Source organism: Carlito syrichta, unplaced genomic scaffold (assembly GCF_000164805.1).
Source record: "Carlito syrichta isolate Samal-C Ts95f unplaced genomic scaffold, Tarsius_syrichta-2.0.1 Scaffold301835, whole genome shotgun sequence".
NCBI lineage: Eukaryota > Metazoa > Chordata > Mammalia > Primates > Tarsiidae > Carlito > Carlito syrichta.
This window is the reverse complement of record NW_007245931.1, coordinates 4139-26696: the sequence shown is the minus strand read 5'-3', so window position 1 is coordinate 26696 and position 22558 is coordinate 4139. Positions and strand designations below refer to the sequence as shown.

At 35.1% G+C, this 22558-nt stretch overlaps 1 protein-coding gene across 3 annotated transcripts in view; it reads right to left on the bottom strand.

Annotated features, from left to right (window-relative positions):
- Nucleotides 1-19331, bottom strand: part of KLHL5 (kelch like family member 5) — a 51805-nt gene extending 32474 nt beyond the window's left edge. For 2 of the 3 annotated variants that reach the window (XM_008055366.1, XM_021711051.1), the window contains exons 1-5: nt 19100-19292; nt 15662-15798; nt 14941-15137; nt 9883-10095; nt 2830-3016 (exon numbers count right to left, since the gene is read on the bottom strand). In XM_008055366.1, the coding sequence (XP_008053557.1) occupies nt 2830-3016; nt 9883-10095; nt 14941-15137; nt 15662-15798; nt 19100-19242 (877 nt within the window). In that variant the 5' untranslated portion in view covers nt 19243-19292. Of the gene's footprint in view, nt 1-2829; nt 3017-9882; nt 10096-14940; nt 15138-15661; nt 15799-19099 lie in introns of all 3 variants that reach the window. The other variant, XM_008055365.1, reaches the window with a different exon arrangement.
- Between the last annotated feature and the right edge of the window lie 3227 nt (nt 19332-22558).

The following is a 22558-nucleotide window of genomic DNA, read 5'->3' as shown; positions in this document are numbered from 1 at the left end:
GCTGGGCTCCGGCAATCCTTCCGCCTCAGCTTTCCAAGTAGCTGGAACTACAGGCGCGCGCTACCATGCCCAGCTAATTTTTGATTTATTGTAGCGTTGAGGTCTCGCCAAGTTGCCCAGGCGGGTCTCGAACCTGCGGGCTCAGGCAATCCACTCACCTCGGCCTCCCAAAGCATGGGATTATAGGCGGAGCCACCGAGCCCGGCTTAGGGAATATTTATCTTTTGAATTTTAAGTTTTCTTAGATCTTATTTACTAAGCAGTATCATGAATTAGTAACTAAAAGTTCTTTTGCTAATTTTGAACACAATTCTTAAAACATAAAATATTAAAACACAATCTCAAATATATATATATATATATATTTTTTTTTTTAAATCCAAATATCCCAAAATAACAAAACCTAATAATTGTAAAATTCTATGTAAAAGCTTGGTACTTCTCTAATTTATACTGAAGAATTAACCTTTAAAAACGTAAGCACAAATACACTCTAACATTTTCTTAGTGGCTATTTAGAACCATTATTAGCTTATCTATTAGGCACTAAACAAAACAGATATACAAAGGGACCAAGAGACCAATGATCAGACTACCATCTGACTAATGCAAACTTCTCTTCATTACAAAGATATTGGGAATAGGATAAATTTAGGCCAGGGAAGATAGCTTGAGCAGGATAGAGCAGAGGGGAGAGGGTAAGGGGGGAGAGAAAGAGAAGGGGAGGGGAGAGGGGGAGGGTGAGAGGGGGAGGAAAGAGAGGGAGAGAGGGGGAGAAGGGGAGAAATGTAGAGAGGGAGAGAGATTATTTATTGATTTTATTGTCTTTACTGCTACAAACTGAAAAGTTAAATAATAATACAACACTTTCAATTAGAGCTCACAATTTTATATTCCCTACAGATATCACATAGGAGAGAAACTCTAAATGTGATTAATACATCAAGGGCTCTAGTACAATTAATTCAAGAGATGGCAAAGGACAATCTTCATTCATGTGACAAATACTCACTGTTGCCATCTATAAGGAAGGCTCTGGGAATATATGAGTTAAGAAAACAAATTCCTTGCTTTTCTGAAGCTTATTTGGGGGTAAGAGGGACAGATCATAAACAAATTCATTTGTTATGAAGAAACAATGCACAGTAAGGAGATAAAGAGCAATAGAAAGAAGTCAGAAATTACTGGGCAAGAGGTCATGGAAGTCTTCTTTGGTAAGCTGACATCTGAGAGGATATCTGAGTGAATAATTTCTTCTAGGTATTTCAATATCAGGGGACAGAGTATTCCAGTGAGAGGACATTCTAATGCAATATCCCTGATGTGGATAAAATGTTTGGCATGTTAGATGAACGAGGAGGTCAATGGGTTATGGCTAGCTGGAATAGAAAGATCAGTGAGGGAAGAAGCAGAGCTGAGATCAGAGAGGTGGCCAGAAGTCAGAGAGGTATTGTCAGAGGACTGCAGGTTATTAGTACGAGGAATTCAGAGAAAGAAGAGATCAATGTATACTGAGAGATAATACACAGAAAGCTTCTAGCACAATACCTGTACCCAATAGACACTGTATATAGTGCTCATTGTTTTTAGTTTTAATATTAGTAACAACTGTTGCAAGAAAGGTACAAAGAGTTCCTAGATACCTGTGACCAAGATTTTCTGAATGTTTACATTTTACTCCATTTGCTTTGCATGTATGTATGCATGTATTTTTTCCTGAACTGTTTAAAGTTGCAGAAATGATGCCTTTATACCCCCAATATTAATAAGAGAATAAGAAATTTTGTTTTAAAACCAAAATACAATAATCAAATCTGGAAGTTAACATTTACACAATGCTATAATCTAACCTACAGGCCTCATTTGGATTTTATCATTTGTCTCAAGTTACGTCCTTTAGAGCAAAAGAAAATCCAAGGTGAAGCATTATAATAGCTGTCATGTCTCTTTAGTCTTCTGTAATCTGGAACAATTTCTGCATCTTTTTGTATGACATTGACTTTTTTTTAGTACTACAGACAGACAAGTTATTTTGTAGAATGTTTCTCAGCTTAGATTTGCTTGTTTTCTCCTCATGATTAAATTCAAGTTACATATTTTTGGCAAGAATACCACAGATGTACTGCTGAGTTCTCAGTGCATCCTATCAGAGACACTTGGGGCTGCTTAGGTTCACTTCTGGCAACATTACCTTTGACCACCTTTGTGAAGGGTTCCTCCACTGGAAACACACTATTTTGCTTTTCGTAACTAATTAAATGAGGCTGAGAGTTACTTCTTGGATAAATATCCTCTTTTCCTCAAACTTTCACCCACTTGTCTCAGCATCCATTGTTGATTCTTCACTGAATTGATCACATTATTATGGATGTCAAATAGTAGCTCTTCTAATGTCATATTTCCTTCAACGTTTATTAGTTTGCACTAATAATACACTAATAATACACTAATAAGTGAAGAATGCTGCATCTTCCTCTACCATAAGCAAGAGCTTTCTTTTCTCCCTTCTTTATTTGTATCAGTGTGGAATCATGGACACATTGATTTAGTAGGTTACAATCTTTTACTATCATTTTTTACATTGATGTTCAAGTTATTCCAGACTTGGGCAGTGGTAGCCCCTCCAAGTTGTTTCCTATGTGTTCTGACCCATCGTCACCACTCTGAGCACTTCCTTACTTTCTGGTAGTAGAGGATGTTCTAGGCTTATCTTGCAACCAGTCGTTTCTGTCCTGCAGCCAGCCATTTCTCCAGAGTTCTTTGGCCATATAGATAGTTATTAAAATACTTTTTTCTCTAATTCCCTCCAAATAAAAAATTGTTCAATACCTTTTGTTGAATCCATTCCCCCAATTGCAAATAATGTACCAACAGTTGACTTCCTAGGTTTTGTCCGAGGACTTTGCAACATGGGTCGTCTCTCTGGTAATAAATGATACTTCATTGCTTCCATAATGAGTTTCTGGCATTCTATATCATCTCGAAAAAGTGCATTATTTTCCATGTCTGCCAGGAACTAGAAAAGAACAGTAGGTATGTACACTCAATGACTAAGAAAATGGTAAAATTAAACAATAAATGATATAGTTCTCAAATGGAAATTATCTCACATTTTAAAAGAATCAGGTATGGGTACATATTTCTAACTAAAATATGCAATATTTATAAAATTTATACCTTAAATTATATTGAAAAACAAAAACTGAGGAACATGTTATAGTCTAAAATCTTAATACTGCAGTGCTTATCTCTGGGTAGTAGGAATACTGGTGCTTTTAAAATACATTCTTATGGTGTTTTTAAAATACTTCTAACTGCTCTTCTATAATCTCAAGATTTTCTGAGATAAATAATTTTATTTTTTAAATTAGAAATAATTTTAATTGAAGAAGAAGAATTATGAGTCGGAGTTGACTAATTAGACTGCATTTACCTAACTTCTCTAAATGATGTCCAAACAACAACAGCAAAAACAAAATTTACCAATTTCTCAAGGGGCAAAGAACTCTAAACAATGATCATTCTAAAAAGCAATTAAAATCCTTGTGCCTCACTGAATTCTATTTAATTTTATATAAATGTGCAAATATGGTTACTAGCTTCTTAAAAAGTTCTATAAGAATAAATAAAGTCAGATAAAAATACCATCACATTGGAGATTAAGTAAAAAAAAAATTTTTTTTTTAAATTTAATGTAAGTCTTTTCCTTTTGCTTCTGGTTCTCTATCACCTCTCCCCATCCCACAATCCTTCCCTGCCTTATACAAAATCTAGTGAGCATCTTTTCATATTTTTCTCCATATTTATGAACTCTTCTGCTGACATAATCCTTATAGGCATACAAATATATGCAGTAAGTATAGTTTTTTCTTTTATTCATTGTTTTATTAGTTTGCTGCATCTTACCATTTTTACTCAACATATCTCATGAAAATTCCTCCAAGTCTTCTAAAAAAGTATAGTTCTGATTTATTCTTTTTAATGATTAAATATTTAACAGCATATAGATTTACCAATTTTTTCAGTCATTTCCTCATTATAGACATTTATTTTGTTTCCAGTATGTATATATATGTATGTATGTACATATGCCTATATGGCTTTTTTTCCTACTAAAAACATATACAGAAATCTTTATGCACTAATTTTACCTGTATGGAATAGATTTCTAGGAACTGAATTGACTCCAGGCAGGTAATGGGGGGGTGTATGTGTATATATATGTTATGTCTGTATATACATAAATGTCAGATTGCTTTCCAAAGAAGCTGTAATAATTCATATTTGCATTAGTCATGTATGAGAACATAACATTCCTGCCACGAATAAGTGCTTTTAGCTTTCTAAATTTTTGTTAATGATATTATACATTCCCCCTAATTTGAATTTTCCCAATGAGCATCTTTTTATATTTTGGTAATTTGTAATTTTTCTTCTTCCTTTGCCTCCTTTTTTTCTATTAAGTTGTTCATCTTTTGATTGGAAATTTATAATTTCTTTATAATACACTTGTATACTAATCTTTTTTTTCCAACTGTATTTTTCTAGGGTTATCAGCTGTCTACTAAGGTTGTTTCATAATAACTTTTCTGTACAAATAATTTTCATTTTAGGTTATCAAATATATGTCTTTCTTTTCATAGTTTCTGAGTTTCCACTCCTGGTCAGGAAGTCTTTCTGCTCTTGTTTGTGGATATAGTTGCACACATTATCTGATAAGATTTTACTGCTTTATTTTTTTCATTTAGGCCATTAATACATATTAAATTAATTTTTTTGAAATTCATTTCTATATAGAATATGAGAGGCATTTTTATTTTCTTTCAGATAAACAGCCAGTTCTGTACCAGCAATATTTATCAAATAAGCCCCCCATTTCCAACTGTGTTGAACCTTGGTCAAATATGACATTCTCATAAATAGATTTCAATACATGTGAGCTCTGTTTTTTGATTCTTTATTCTGTTCCATTGATCTATTTATCTTTTCTTATTCTAATACCATATTTTATGACAATGTCTTTATAGCATATTCTGATATCCAATAGTGTAAGTCTCTCCTTGCTCCCTTGCTGTTAACTTTCGTAGTTTTCTTGGCTATCTTTTTTTTTTTTTTCATTGGAGTTTCACTCTGTTGCCCAGGCTGGAGTGCAGTGGCATATTCACGACCACCCTAGCATCGACTTGCTGGGCTCCAGCGATCCTTCTGCCTCAGCCTTCCAAGTAGCCAGAACTACAGGCATGTGCTACCACACCTGGCTAATTCTTGATTTAAAGATGAGGTCTCACCAAATTGCCTGGGTGGTTCTTGAACCCTGAGGCTCAGACAATCCACTTGCCTCCACCCCCCAAAGTGATGGCATTATAGTCTGGGCCACCGAACCCAGCCTCTTGGCTATTTTTGAGCCTTTATTTTCCATATAAACTTAAGACAAATTTATCCAATTCCTTTTCATCATGCTGATTCTATTAGAATTCTAATAGGATTACATTCCATTTATTAATTTTTGGAGAATTCACATTTTTATGATATTAAGTCTTTCTGCTTAAGAAATCTTTCTATTCATTTATGACTTTCTTCATATTATATCTTTCTCTTTTTAAATATATTTCTGTATATTTTATTATTTTTGTTATTAGGAATGGATTTTTAAAATTTTTATTTTGTATATGTCTTGCCAGAGGATAGAAAATCTACTGATTACTATTTTTAACCTATTGCTTTATCATCTCCTTATTAAGCTTTAGCTGTTATGGTGCTATGGTTATAATCATCATCATCACAAAACAGGGATGTTTGGACATATTTTTCTAATGTGTACATCAATTATTTGATTCAATTATTGCAATTGCTGATAGCTTCAAAGTAATGTTAAATAACTAGGGTAATATGTAGTATCCCTGTTTCTGGCTTGAATTGATACAATTTGAGTGTTTCACTATTTAGGATAATAGTTTCTGTAGCATTTAGTAATATACCTTTATTATACTTAGGCTGCCTCTTCTATTTTAGAGTTTTAAATTAAGAATGCTTGCTAAATTTTTAAATTAACTTTCATATTTTTACTGATATAATCATATGGCTTTTCAGGTCTGTTTTGAAATTTTTAGTCTCTTCGGATCTGATTCCTTTTTTTTTTTTTTTGAGTTGGAGTCTCACTCTGTCGCCCACACTGGAATGCAGTGGCCGCTCCTGGCTACCGCAGCCTCGACCTGCTGGGCTCTGGCGATCCTTCCGCCTCAGCCTTCCAAGTAGCTGGAACTACAGGTGCGCGCTACCACACCTAGCTAATTTTTTTGATTTATTGTAGAGATGAGGTCTCGCCAAGTTACCCAGGCAGGTCTCAAACCGGCGGGCTCAGGCAATCTACTCATCTCAGCCTCCCAAGGCACGGGATTACAGGCTGAGCCACCAAGCCCGGCTTAGAGTTATTTTTTTTAAGTCACACAAAAATGAACATTTGGTAGAGGATTACAATTACATACATTATTTCCTACATCACGTTAAGGATCTACTGCTGAAGAGACTATAATAAAATTACTCTATGTAAGCTGAACTCTTCTAGCTAGGCTAAACTGAATGTTTCACATTAACAAGAGTAGAATGAAGCCTCATTTAGTTGGTATCATAGAGAAAGACACTATTTCACAAAAATATATTCTCTAGGTAATTAGTTCTAATCCCAATGTTTAAATATTAGTAACTTATTATTTGACTGGCATTATATAATTTGATACTTATGTTTTCCTATCTTTTAAAAGGAAACATACAGAATACAAGTTAACATTTTCTTGATAATTTGAGTGTTTACTTCAAACCTTTATTACTTGATTACTCTAATTCTGCAATATTGTCCTTCACTTTTTACAATGAGAAAAACCACTGCTAGAACCTTTAATTTTCACAATACTGCAACACAGTATCATCCCTGAGGAAAAGAAAAATGTTACTCAGAGAGGTGAAGTACTTTCTTCAAGACATACAAGGAAATGTGGCTTCTGTCACCACTATTCATTGTGGACAGTGGTTCTCAAACTTGAGGGTGCATCAAAGCCATTGGAGGGCTTATTAAAACACAATTTGCTAGACCCCAACTCAGAGTTTCACATTCAGTAGGTATGTGGTGAGGTCTAATAATCTTCATTTCACACAAGTTCCCGGGTAGTGATATACCATTTCACATTCCCGTCCAGCATCACAGGAAGGTCATTGTTTCTGTACGTCCTCACCAATTGTTACTACCTGTCTCTTTATTTTAGCCACTTGGATAGGTGGAAACTGTGATTTTATTTTGTATTTTCCCAACAACTAATGATGTTGACAATATGATCCTACTCTGGGGCGTCACACTTAGAGAAGCACTGGGCTTATCCAGTGGATTTTCCCTACTTATTTGTCTTTTCCATAACATCTGATGATGTTAAAACTTCCTCCTTTTATGAAGCTGGAATCAATTTTTAATAGCACTACAGGCATTTAGCCAGGTTTGGGAACAATCACTAAATATTAGTGTTTCCTAGGGTTCCATCCCTAGCACTCCTGTGTTCTCCTTGGCCCGTGTCATTCTCTTTCCTTTGGCTTCAATAGCTTAAATAAGCAGTTTTCAAAGTTTCTTCTCAGACTCTAAGAGGATTAAAGGTGCCATGTAGCTCTGGGAACACAATTTTCTCTCACTTAGCTCTTCATCCTGTATTCCTTGCTTCAACTGACAGCTTCCTCATTAACCCTCATTACTCTAATCATTCGGACTTTTTTTTTTTTTTTTTTGGTATCCTTCACCACTGAGTCAGTCATTAAATTGTGTCAGTTTGACCTTGTTAATAGCTTTTGAGCCTGGTCATTTCTGTCTATTTCCACTGCTAGAGAGAACTTGATTCACTTGTCTGAATTCCTAACGAGTTTCTGGCTTTGACCCCTCAGATCCATTCTTGACAATGCAGTTACAGAATTCTTTCCAAAATAACATTACTGATATGCCATTCCCCTGTTAAAAACCCTTTGGTGCTTCTTCATTGCTTTTAGGACAAAATCCAAACTCCTTGGCACTGCCTAGAGGATCTCCAGTTTCCTCTCCAGCTGCATCTCTTGACATGGCCCTCTTTTTTCCCCTGCACTCTAGCTATGCAAGGTATCTTCAAATTCCAGAACACAATATATTCACTCATGACACCATAACAAGATACAACCTCCTATCCTCCTGAATATCATGCCCTCTCTTTTGGCTAATTCCTAAAGTAGATCAAATAACAGGAAGTGCTCTCTGCTTCCCCACCATCAATTTGGGTAGGCTATGCCTACTAGTTTCATGATGTCATGTTCATCTATCTGTCAGTCTTCACCTCATTGTAATCACTGATTTCTTTTTAAATCAATTTCTTCCTTATCTAATATCCTTCTCTACCCCCAGCAATCATATACATAGTACATTCAAGAGACAGAATGGCTTAGTGGAAAAGACACAGAACTATAATTGGGTGCAAGTCCTACCTCTGCCTCTCATTAGTTTTGTGATATAGCCCAGTATCAAGGCCAAATAAAACTACAATGAGAGGAATTTATGTGGTCACTTTGTGATTTTACTCTTTGGTCTGTCACTTCATTTGTACAACAGGTGTTAGACCAAATGATTTCCAAAGTACCTTTCAACTCTAAGAACTTAGGGCTATTACTATAGCAGTATCTTGGATAACAGAAATGTTAAGGGTCTCTGAGAGCCATGCAAATATAGTATCAAAAATATTTAAAACTGTAGAACTGAAGCAAACTGCCAGGTTACTTAGTTGCAGATTCTTTTCAAAATCTGATAGGACTTTTCAGATCTTATTTCATCTAGAAAGAATTTTTTAAAATCTGCTAAGTAGCGGTAAAAACATAACACCCTTCTTTAAATCCGATTTCAAGAGAAATATTATATTACTTTTCCTAAATTGTCATCAGTTCTTGCAGTTTCATTCCTATGTATTCATACACTACTCTAACTCTGAAGAAGAAGGACTTATAAAGCATCAGCATTGATTTTTTTTGTTTCTGTAAGGTAGACAGCAAACAGTAACTTTTGCTCACAACAGCAGGAAATAATACATTATGCTCAAGATACAAATAAGATATTACTTATGGTACTGTAAATAAAAGAAGAAAAGCAAGCCTGACCTTGAACAGTAACAGCTTATTCTTTCTCTGCTTTCAAGGCCTCTTTCTCCATTCAAGGGCTTCAGACAGGCAGCAAAGTATGCAGGGAAAATTTTTTGCATATTCCAGTGCAAATTATAAAAAAGGGGAAACCATGTGTGCAAATCTGTTATGACTGATAATCCTGAATGCATTAACTAAATATCTTTTAATTCTTAAATAATATTATTCATAGCACATTTTTCTTCACAGAGCATGTTTCTAATCCTCATAGTAATCTGTGAGATAGTCAGGGAGGATGTTATCTCCACTTCACAGATGAAGAAACTGAGGTATGTGAATATGCCAAGTCACAGTCTTAAAATGTCACAGCTAGAACTATTATCCTACCTTACTAATCTATCTATCACCAGAATCTAGTACTTAATGAATACATAATAAACATGTGGCAAATGAATTAATCTAAATTTTTTGAGTTCCTGAAGTCAAGTGTTTCTTTTATTAGCAGTTTTATTAAATCTCATCCCATTGGCAGGATAGGTTTGTAGCTGAGTCAAATAAAATTACTAACTCCAAATCAAGAATGTTAACTGGTGTCATTTGGGTAGCCAGGCATTTTGGACTGAAAATATAGGCAGAATCTTGTTACTTTACTATCTTTTTACCTATACATTTCATAGGAATATATGTGAAATGACCTTATTTGATATAATAAGCAAAGGAAAAGTATATAAATAAGAACCTATGAGTTACCTGTGGTGCAAGAAGAGGTAGCCTAATATAAGCCAAAAGTTTACTGAGATCTTTCCGTCTCTGTTCCAAATCATGACGAACCCAAGTAAGAAGAGCATTCAATATTGTCTCCTCATTAGGAATGTTCATGTCATCACTAGCCAGGAGCTTTGCGATTTCGCTGGCTGGTAATAATACAAATTCCTGGTTTCTGATTACTTCCATGAAGTGCTCCTAGAGGGAAGAAAACAGCACATAAATAATAATGGCCCTTCAGGTCATTTTATTTAAAAGAAACCAGTAGGTTTGGTTTTTTTTTTACAACAAATGCCAAAACACAATTTATATTTTAGACCTTACAATGTATTACCACTTGCTAGGAAAGAAACATAGCAGAAAAAAATCATTTAAGCTGCAATTATGTTGTTATGCAGATATAAGAATAATTAAAGTGTTGTATTACTTATTACATTTAAAAATGGACCTGACATTTAGGTGTTGCTTTGAACACATTTGGAGATCATTCTGGAAAGTCTTCTGAAGGAAGATAGAAAAAATGAACTAGACACTGAAATGTATGATACTCTAACATCAGAAGTTAGTTTAGATTTGTGGTTGCTGAAGAATTTGGTCAACAGTGGAGCCAAATACCTGGATGAAACTGAAATTATTTCTCTTACCCAGAAATAGCCTCCAGGCTGACTAGACTTCCCAGGATCATTTTAGACTACAGAAATCTTCCTAGACTATGCCTGGAAGAGTATTTGTCTTAGAATCAAACTGTCTTTTAATACTGTTTTAATGTTATTTATAAGACCACCTAGGATTTCAGGTCTGTTTTTGAAATTTTTAGTCTCTTTGGATCTGATTTCTTTTTTTGTTTGTTTTTTGTTTTTGAGTTGGGAGTCTCACTCTGTTGCCCAGACTGGAGTGCAGTAGCCGCTCCTGGTCACTGCAGCCTCGACCTGCTGGGCTCCGGTGACCCTTCCGCCTCAGCCTTCCAAGTAGCTGGAACTACAGGCACGCGCTACCATGCCCGGCTAATTTTTTTGATTTATTGTAGAGATGAGGTCACGCCAACTTACCCAGGTAGGTCTCGAACCCGCGGGCTCAGGCAATTCACTCACCTCGGCCTCCCAAAGTGTGGGATTACAGGCTGAGCCACCGAGCCCAGCTTGGCTCTTATTTCTTTACAAAGTTCTTTTGGTATCACAGGATAACGAACTAAAGCAAAAGTGTTGACCTAGAATGTACTGGGACCAGGACCTTAAACTGAAGATGACTCAGTTCTGGCCACATGCTATAATCAAACTCTTTATAATTTGAAATGGGAGATAGAAATGCCCTTGGGTGTGAGTTGATCTTTATAGGTATCACACTAAATAATCTGGAGAGAAGGAAAACAAACTCTATGATATGAAAGGTTACAAAGATAAACATGGTTGCCAGAGTTATAATATAAATGCAAATGCTAGACATGTTGTCCCTTAATGCTTTTCTTACACTTCCTAATGTACTATCACTGTCTCAGCAAGCAGAGTTTTAGCAAAGTAGCTAAGGCTGTTTAGATTAGAGCTAAACATAAAGACTACCAATAACTGCCTTCCATATTAAAATGAGAATTATTTTTTCTATATAGCCTGTGGCAACCTGAGTGAGGTACTGATCTAAAATAGATCTTGTGTCGACATTTCTTTCAGCACAAATTCTTAAGAGGAAAACCATCCATGAATAATTAACTAAATTAAATTGCTCTAATCAATCATGATTTGTTAAAAGATGCCCAAATCAATCTATTTTAAATGACTGATTGTCATTTTCAGAAATATATCCTAATAAAACCTCAATAATGGAATGGCTTCAAGAAAATTGTTCTACTCAATTGTATACTGACATTATAAAATGATTTGGTAACACAGAGAGCTATAAAAATGTTGAAACACTCAATCCAGTTATTCAACTTGTAGTTTAAGTAATAAATAATTTGTAAGCAGAAAACAAAGCTGAATGCCTAACAGTGCTTCTCTGTATTATTATTTATGATAAAAAAGGGAAACAGTTATAGGTAGCTGCATTTTAAACAGGCATTAAAAATTTCAAGGACAAAAATCACACAGCTACATGGAAAGATATTTATTATACAATGTTAGGTAAGATTCTAAAGAAATCAAAATAAGATATATTTCTGATTGTTTAAAGGTACAGCGTATAGTATAATCAACATATATTTATACAACACTGAGGTAACTACTGCCATACTTACAAATGGTATTAGTTGCATTTCATTAGGAAGAAAAGGATTATAAATATAAATTATATATTGCAAATATATAAATATTAATTTGATGAATTATTTGTTGACACATCTATTTCAGACCAATGGCTATTTCATTCTAGTATAATTTATATTAAGTGAAAAATTTTCAATGATTTATGAAATACTACTGAACTCAAAGATAAACACAAAGGGCTTTTCAAAAGGATTAATCTGATTTTGAAACAGTTATTTTAGCAGAATTCAATGTTTTTGTAAGTTTTCTAGATTGAGAAACAAAATTAAAATTTAAAATTATTTATATTTGTTTCATAAGTTCATGATGACATTAAATAATGACAATTATATAACCAATCTTAGCCTTTTCTTAGAGGTTAAATGACTAGCTTCAGGTCATGTTCCATGGCAGTCAAAATGAGAAAACAGGTTTCCACACTTGAGGGCCCTGAGAAGGAACTCTTCACCTTCCCTACTTGTATTCGTGCAGGCTCAAAGAACATGTCCAGTACATGCACCAATATCTGACTGAACTCACTGGCATGGCATTAAGCTTATATTTTAAATCCATTTTATGATACAAACAACTATCATGCTACAAACACTTGCTAGCATTGTACCCTTTCTCATTCTGAAATAGTTTTGCAGCAAATGAAATTATTGAAGCATTTATTTAAATTGAAGATTAAATTTTGCTATACATTTTCATTCAGTTCCCATAGTAACCACTCAAATCAGACAATCAGCCTCTAAATTATTGTTATTAGAATTCAATTTTATTTCTCTGTTGAAATAAGATTAAATAATGGCCCTGAGGGGGGGGGAAATCTACCACAACTAACTGGCTATGAAAATAGTTTTTAAAACATTCAGCTAATTTACATTTAATCTATGAGTAAGACTTAAGCAGCAATTGTGCCTCTACTGTAAATAACAGGAATGACCTAAATGCATAGAAATGTTTTCACATGAATAAAATCCCTTCCTAGAAAAAAGATATTAAATTATGAACTTATCATGAAGAAAAGAATCCAACTTTATTTTATTTATTTATAGTCATCTTATTCTGAAAAAATATTTGAAACTACGGGTGTAAGGTTAAAATGAGAAATCTACAAAGAATGATAAAGACCAAGGGAGGGAACTGTTTCTTTCTCTTTTTTTTTTAAGAGTCAGTCTCACTGTTGCTCAGGCTGGAGTACAGTAGCATGCTCATGGCCACTGCAGCCTCCACCAGCAGGATTCAGGTAATACTTCCTCCTCAGCCTTCCAAATAGCTGGAACTACAGGAGTGGGCCACTACACCAGGCTAATTCTTAAAAAATTACTGTAGAGATGAGGTCTCACCAAGTTGCCCAGATTGGTGTGGAACTCCTGGGTCAGGCAATCCTCTTGCCTCTGCCTTCCAAAGTGCTGGGATTATAGGAGTGAGATACCACACCCAGCTGGGAAATGTTTCAATGGACTTAATTTTTTAAATGTTAACTAAATATCATGGTAGGTATGTATATTACTGTCCTATGCAAAATTTCTTGTTTTTTCAGTGGAGACTCTGTGATGACTACAAATAAGAAACATTCCTAAGTAGTAGTTACACCACAGGAAGACACACCAGTTAGAAAGGCTGTGGTTTTGTATGAGTGCTTTTGCTCCTTCACATAAATCTCTACTATGTTGAATAGATTAAATCTATGTAATGATGATGACAATGTGAAAATACTTATTGACTGGATAGACAACGTGCCAATCACTGTTTTGAGTGATAGATTTCTATTAACTCTTTTAGTCCTCACATCAAGTAGGCAGACTTATGAAGTAGGCAGACTTAATCTTCTCAATAATTAATAATTTGTAAAACTTATTCTTATAATTTTTCCCAATCTTTATTTCTCTAATGAAAGGTTCCTAAAGCACTGTTAAAATCTTCACATCCCAGCCAACTCAGTGGAAGGATGGTGAATAGACAGGAGAAGACAAAATAACATCTAAAGTTGATGAAATTAGTAATATGGATAACTGTACACATACATATGAATATTCACATTCTTTCTTTTCTTAGAAACTGTAACTAATTGAAGCATTTAAAGCAACAGTCTTCAATCATTGTCCGGGTGTGAAGAACTAACTGCTGTAGTGTAGCAACTTGGTCAGTCTTTAAAAATCCACATACCCTCCCTTCACGGTGCCCTCTACTGTTAAGACTGTGAAGGCTGATCCTCACAATATGCCCTCAATATGCCCCTATTTTCTGTTATCCTCGCTCAATTTGCATTCCACTATCCTTTAGGCTACTGAGTCAGAACCTCCTCTATGATTTATTTTGAGCATATAATTTGCTACAATTGATAGGAACATCATGCTACATGGTTAAGCAAAATACTTTAAAAATATAATCAGTTAATTTGAATGAAAAGTCACTTATTTGTGCTCTATTAATATGCTACAACAACTACCACCAATTTCCATAAGTGAAGATATGAACAATTCTGAAATTCATCCATGTGCTACAAAGTAAAATGTTTGGGAAAGTCATCCTTTAAAATGTAGTAGATCTGAAAATGGAGCAGTCCTATGGCATAGTTCTGCTTTTTCAGTGACTATAACAATTAGGGCTTGACTCATATAACCAGGAGAAGTACTACTTGGTGCTTTTCCCTCATAACTCAATAAAAATATGACACTGACAATGAGCCTGAACTTCAAGATATGTGGCAGAGCCACGGGAAAATAGCAACATGTAGATAAGCTGCAACAATAAGGAATAAGGCATAGAGGATATACCTTCCCATTTTCCAAAAAATACATACCATAGTATAATTGTGAGCCACTTTATGCAAATCTGTACAACCTTGGGCATCAGCAAAAGAACGGATTCCAAGACAGTTGGATGGATGAAGCTGTTTCATTAAAAATTTACAGCATGCTTCCACAACCTGAGAAAGCTGAAGAAGGCAAGCTGTAGATAACAGGCACTCAATATTATCTTCTTTTAATTCGAGGCGGCCTTAATGATAAAAAGAAATGCTATTAGCTATGAAACTAAGTTAACCTTATTTTATAAAATGATTGAGGCTAACAGTAATATTTCTAAACAGGAGCTCATTACATGTATTACAGACCTTCATGGTTTAAGACATTCTGAAAAGAAAATAAAAGTACTAAATGTGGAAGAATATTATTAGCTTTTTGTGACTTCTACTGAAAGAAAAAACTAATGTCTTATTTTCAAAATTTTAAAATGACGCATTAATTAGTAACATATCTACTATTAATATATACCTGTGTAACTCAGATTTCACATACAAAATTTGATACTAACTCATTTAATTATATTACCATTGTAAAATACCATTATAAAGGTTTTAATATGGAGATTTTAATCTACCACCAAGTTAAATCAGCAGGAGTAGTGATGACAATAGCAGAATTAACTGTTAGTTATGTCCTGCTTTTTAAAGGCAGTAATCTAAAATCTAATAATACAACATAAATCTAAGAGGCTTTCATTTACATTTTCAGACTTATTACCTGTATATGCATACTGAATCAAAGACCATAAAGAATCTGGTTCTACACCTTCCATTTTTATTTCTTCTTGTCTTGCTTCTCTGACATCATTAGTAAACATGGCAGCAAAATAATCTGAGACAGAGGAGAGCACCAATCTGAGAACACACCAGAAAAAAAAAAAAAAAAAATCAATGACCACATTAAAGTCAATGTTCATTAATAAATGCTTCTTTTAAAAAAAATTGTTGTTCATAGAAAGTGCATGGTACTGTGAAATGCATTTTAAGTTTGACAAATTGCTTTATGCTCTATTTCCTTCCTTTGAATAATAAATTACCATTGCTGAAAAGTTTCTGCCAAGGTAAATGATTTGTCTGCTCACTACTCACATTTGCTTTATAATATCCAGAAAACAAGCTACAAGACCATAGCACCAAATCAACTATATAAAAAAAGAAAAAAATGTAAAAGTTATTTTTGCTTATCATTTTTTAAAACACCTAAGCTATTTTTTAAACAATTTAATCACAGAAGTAGTGACTATATGGGAAACATTTGAAAATAGTTTTAGCAAGTGTTTTTTAACATTTATTATAATTTTTTATTATTATAGTATTATTTTATTATTATGGTATAGCATTTATTTTATAATATATACTATATGTATTACAATACATTCAATATGTATTAGTTATGTTTCTTTTGATAGTCACATATAAATTTAAGTTATAAATATACATATTTCTGAAACATGTATTTTTTTTTTCATTGGATAATATCTTGATATTTCCATATCGATTCCTCCTTATTCCCTTTTCCTCCCTCCTCGGGAGTGTCACTCTTTAGTCATAAGGTTTGCCAAATGGCCCTCCAAGGTACTGTACCAATTTAGACACCCACAAGCATTGTATAAGACTAATATTTTCCCCACAGTATTGTCAGATGTCAAATTTTTGCCCACCTGTGAAGTGTTAAATGGTATCTCATTGTTGTTTTAATTTTCATTCATCTGATAACTATTTTTTTTTTTTTTTTTTGAGTTGAGGTCTCACTCTGTCACCCAGGCTGGAATGCAGTGACACAATCATAGCTTACTGTGGCCTTGACCTCTTGGGCTCAGACAATCCTTCCACCCCAGCCTTCTGAGTAGCTGGTACTACAAGTATGCGCCACCATACCCAGCTAATTTTTTTGTTTTTTGTAGAGACAAGGTTTTGTTATATTGCCCAGGCTGGTCTTGAACTTCTGGGCTAGATAAATTCTCTCGCCTCAATATCCCAAAGTGCTGGGATTACAGATGTGAACCACCATGCCCAACTGGTTTTTCGAATGTTTTTTGGCCATTCAGTTTGCTTCTTCAGAGAAATAGCGATTCATCGATTCATTCATTCATTCATTTACTAAACAAATACTGATGTGTGCCCAGTAAGTACAGAACACTGTTCTAGATACTTGAGATACATCAGTGTACAAGATAGACAAAAGATCCTTTGTCTCATGGAGTCTTACATTTAGAAAGTAAGGAGACAAACAATGAACAGTAGAAGCAAATTCTGTAGTATATTAAAAGGTGATAAGAGCTATGGGGGAAAAAGTAGGGTTAAGGCAAATGGGAAAAGAATGATAAGTTTATTTATTTATTATTTATATTTTTTTGAGTCGGAGTCTCACTCTGCTGCCCAGGCTGGAGTGCAATAGCACGCTCATGGCCACCGCAGCCTCGACCTACTGAGCTCAGGTGATCCTTCCTCCTCACCCTTCCAAGTAGCTGGAACCACCAAGCCCAGCTAATTTTTTTTGATTTATTATAGAGACGACGTCACACCATGTTGATCAGGCTGGTCTTGAACCCTTGAGCTCAGGCAATCGTCTCGCCTCCACCTTCCAAAGTGCTGGGATTACAGGCTTGAGACACCGTGCCCAGCTTTTTATATCTTTTTCTTTTTTTGAGTCTGTCGCCCAGCTGGAGTGCGGTGACACGCTCATGGCTACTGTAGCCTTGCCCTGCTAGGCCCAGGCGATCCTTCCACCTCGGCCTTCCAAGTAGATGGAACTACAGGTGCACGCTATCACACCTGGGTAATTTTTTAATTTATTGTAGAGATGAAGTCTTGTCAATTTGCTCAGGCTGGTCTTGAATCTTTGGTCTCAGGCAATCCTCACACCACAGCCTCCCAAAATGCTGGGATTACACAGGCTTGATCCACTGCACCTGGCAGTGATGAGTTTAAATAGGTGATCTCATTGAAAAGTGACATTTAGGCAAATATTTGAAGGAGGTGCAAGATTTAGTCATGCAAGTATCTAAGGGCAGAGGAGTAGTCAACGCAAAAGGCCAAAAGCAGGAGCAGCATAGAGGGAACTACAATGGGGTCTGTGTGGCTTGTGCAGAGTGAGCAAGGAAAGCGGGGGGACAGAACATTAGGGAGGCAAGGCAGGCTGGATCATGCAGGCACTGCCGGTACTTTGACTTTCACACTCGGTGACATGAGGAGTCACTGAAAGGCTTTCAGACGAGAGAACGAATCTGAGTTCCATTTTAAAGGATCACTCAGGTAGCTGTGATTAAAAGCAGAACGGAGGGAAAAAAAGTGGAAGCAGGGAGTCTGGTTAGGAGGCTCTTGCATTAGTAATCTAAGTGAGATGGTGCTAGCTCACATGAGTGTGGTAGGTAAGAGAATGAGTTCAACTGGGAAATAACAGAATTTGAGATGTCTCCACAAAATTCAGGTTGAAATACCATTTTGAATAAACTCATACTAATAACACAGACTTTTGTTCACTGTATAGTAGTATCTCAATAAATGTAAGCTAACTGATTCAAGACCAAGCCCATTCTTCCTAATGATCTTATTTCCACTTTGGAGGGTTTTAAAAAAACCTTTGGGACAGAGTGTTAATTAGTTTTGAAGGACAGAAAAAAACCAACAACCTTTGAGAATCAACTGATGATTGACAATGAACAATTTAATACAGAGTCAAGACATAACATGTCATTTATGGTAAAGGCTTTTCTCCAGCACTGCTTTCCATACTTAGAGATCAGCAAACAGTAGTTGGGATAGATGTGGCTATTTTAAAACTCTTAAGACTTTGCTACTCCATTTTACCAGCTTTTTTGTTTCTAAATACCCACAAGTTCTAATTTCCATTGAGTTTATTTAAAGTATTTGATAGGTAGAACATGACATGAAAGCAGCTTATAACAGCTGAACACCACACTAATACTAACTTATCTGAGGTTAGTATGTTTTGTTTATTGTGCTTCAACAGAGGAAAAATGACCCTTTTAGGATCACTTAAAGTGTAATAATTTCATACACACTGCTTTCTTTGTGGAAATTCCATGAAACATATACCCCTTCCCAAAAGTAAAACATTTAGCTATATCTTACTACACATAGCTAAATTATCAAGGAAATATTTCATACATACAGAAATGTAGAAAATAATTACCTGTGAGCTGGAATTCTGCGATCACCAGCAACTAAAATTACATCACACAATTGTTTATGTCTCAAATAGTTTTCCATTTTTTTAAATGTTTGCTCGGCATGATTAAGGGCTTGGAAAAATTCATCTGATGAGCATGGCTCCATAGTATGACAGGATGATAATGTCTGATTACTATTGGAAGTCCTGAAAAGAAAGCACACATTTTGAAATATCACTATCACATTTAAAAGGTCTTTCCTATTAAGTCCTTTTAAAGCCTTCAAATGTAATAGAAGAAATCGATGCTATCTATGAATATTAATGTATAATTATTCATCATTTTTGTCTTTTAGAATCCAAGATGGCTCAAGCCATATGTGTCTTGTAAACACTGTGAGTGAATGTGACATCTGACTAACATTCACTCACATCTGATATGTGTTAATAGCTTCACATATTCTTTGTAGTGCCTGTTTTTGAGGTCTTTTATCTGTTAAACCCAATGTCTTTGTTGAAAGAGAATCAAGCTCTATTCATATTGCTAACCGTATCTCCTAACTTATATTTAAGGGTGTAAGAGATCATTTTACTCCCATCTTTGAAGGCAGGAAGGCAATTAACTTTATTTAGAAATAGGTTATGTTCCACAGTTCATTTATAAAATGTACTATCATAAAAACAGTGTTATAAATCTTTCCTTTTGATTCTCTGGCCAGTCCTCAAAAGCCCAGGTAACCTATAATTTATATTATAGGTTAAGGCAATTTGATAGCCTAATCTAGGTGTCTAAAAAATTATTTGAAATTTCCAAAGTACAATTTGTAAAGTAGGTTTTATGTTTTCATCTGATTTACTGGTGGAAATTGGGAAAAAGTGAAAAGTTTAAGACTCAGAATGAAGTCCTGAGTCCACATTCCTCCCAACATCTACCCCCAGATCTCCCCTCTGGGATCATCACTTAAATCAAGTAATCAGCATCAGTTGGTTATGTAACCACAAAACCACTGACTGTGCCATAATTTGGTTCTCATTTCTCATCAACTCTTCTTTTAAGGATATTATGACTTTGAAAAATACTTTGTTGACTCAAACTTCACTATATCTTAAGAAGATTTTTTCTTTTTTTCTTTTTTCTTTTTTTTGAGATGGAGTCTTACTCTGTTGCCCAGGTTGGAGTGCAGTGGCATGTTCATGGCCACCACAGCCTCGATCTGCTGGGCTCATGTGATCCTCCTACCTCAGCCTTCCAAGTAGCTGCAACCACAGGCATGCACCACCATGTCTGGGCTAATTTTTTCATTTATTGTAGAGATGAGTTCTCGCCAACATGCCCAGGTTGGTCTTGAACCCCTGAGCTCAGACAATCCTCTCGCCTTGGCCTCCCAAAGTGCTGGGATTACAGGCATGAGTCACCACACTCCTTGAGCCAAGGAGATTGAGTGCCTTGCCAAGAGGCACAGAATGTATTCATGGCAGAGACAGGGCTATTGTAGAGACTGCTGTGTGTTCACCAAAACCCCTTTTCTTTTTACCCTGAGAATACAGCTAGATTTCCTGGCCTATTGTAAATGGTCTTATGATGGAAATGAACTGTGTTACATCACACAGTTCACTGTAATTAAAGTGGCTAAGAAAATGTGTGGCTTTCCATATTTTAATTCCCTATCCATGGGTAGAATGGAGAGTACTGAGGACTTAGATAAAGGAGGAGGTAAAATACATGAAAGATCACTCAAGCAAGAACATCACAGTGAACTGAGATTTATGTTTTAGAAGTTAGCAGTGCTTTGACTAATAAATATTCCTACCTATATCCAGTCCCATGCACTTTTTGTGCCATATAAATATGGACACCAAATAAATGCTCTTGAAGAATAGTTATCAATAATGACAATAAAAATGAAATATACATTGTCTAGAAAGGATGCTTTGTGCAATATGAATATTATCGGTATGATGATTTGAAAAATTCAATATAATATAATCAACTTCATATTTAAGATCATTAATATAAAAATATTGAGTAATGTGTAATTATATATTGTTCATGTAAATAAATAAAGATTAGAAACTTTTAAACTCTAAGAGAAAGCATGACATAAACAAAAACAATTGTGGTTTTGACGAGTAATTTGAAGGTTTAAAGCATTTTTCAGTAAAATTAAGGTTTATGCTGTCAACATACTGACAAATGATAAAAGCATTAGTGATCTAAGGATGAGAGAAAATTACAATCTTTAATTTTTGTAAGACATAAATTATTTTTAGAACAAGATAAAGTAAATAAATCAAGTACTTCTTTTTAGGAGTCCTATATTTGTATCACATTTCCTGCACTTCATACTAAATTATTAGTAATGACTAAACAATGAATTAGTTGAATATTTTTTTGAGTGATAAACTGCCATCATTTAAACATAAATGCTAATCAATGTTACATTTTGAAAGAACAATAGAATTTTACAATACTATCATTATTATTACAGTTTACTTTTGATGTTGGTATAAGCCCAATTAATAGACATCTCTTTTCTTGTCAAAAATGCCCATCAAGGCATCTTGGTTTAGACCCTGAAATCATGGGAGGTATTATAGTATGTGTTCAGAGCTTCATTTCTGAGACTGATTTACTAGGTCTGAATTGAGGTTTGAGCATCATATTTATTTTATCTTTAGTATTATTAGTCAACAAATGATAACTGTGTATGTTTATGGGGTACAATGTGATGTTTCAATACATTCATATATTGTGAACTACCCAAATCAGGCCAATTGGTTTATCTATCACCTCAAATAGTTTTTTTTTTCTGGTGAGAACATTTAAAACCCCCTCTTTAGCTGGGCTCGGTGGCTCAGCCTGTAATCCTGCAACTTTGGGAGGCTGAGGTGAGTGGATTGCCTGAGCCCGCGGGTTCGAGACCCACCTGGGCAACTTGGCGAGACCTCATCTCTACAATAAATCAAAAATTAGCTGGGTGTGGTAATGCGCGCCTGTAGTTCCGGTTGCTTGGAAGGCTGAGGCAGAAGGATCGCCGGAGCCCAGCAGGTCAAGGCTGCAGTGGCTGGGAGTAGCCACTGCACTCCAGTCTGGGTGACAGAGTGAGACTCCAACTCAAAAAAAAAGAAAAAGAAAAAGAAAATCCCCTTTTAGCTATTTTGAAATATGCAATATATTATTAACTACAGTCACCTAGCTGTGAAGAGTAGCACACCAGAACTTGTTCCTCCCCACATCTCTCCTCTCTCCAACACCCCCTACCCAGCCTCTGGTAAGCACCATTCTACTGTCTTCTCTTAAGAGTTCAACTTTTTTAGATTCCACACACAGTATAAGTGAAATCATACAGTTGAATATTATATTTGTTAAAAGCCCTACAGGTGATCCTAATATGTATCACAGACTGAAGACCACTGGTGTACACTTCAGTCAGGAGATGAATATATATTATAAAAATCAGCATGTGACATACTTACAGTACA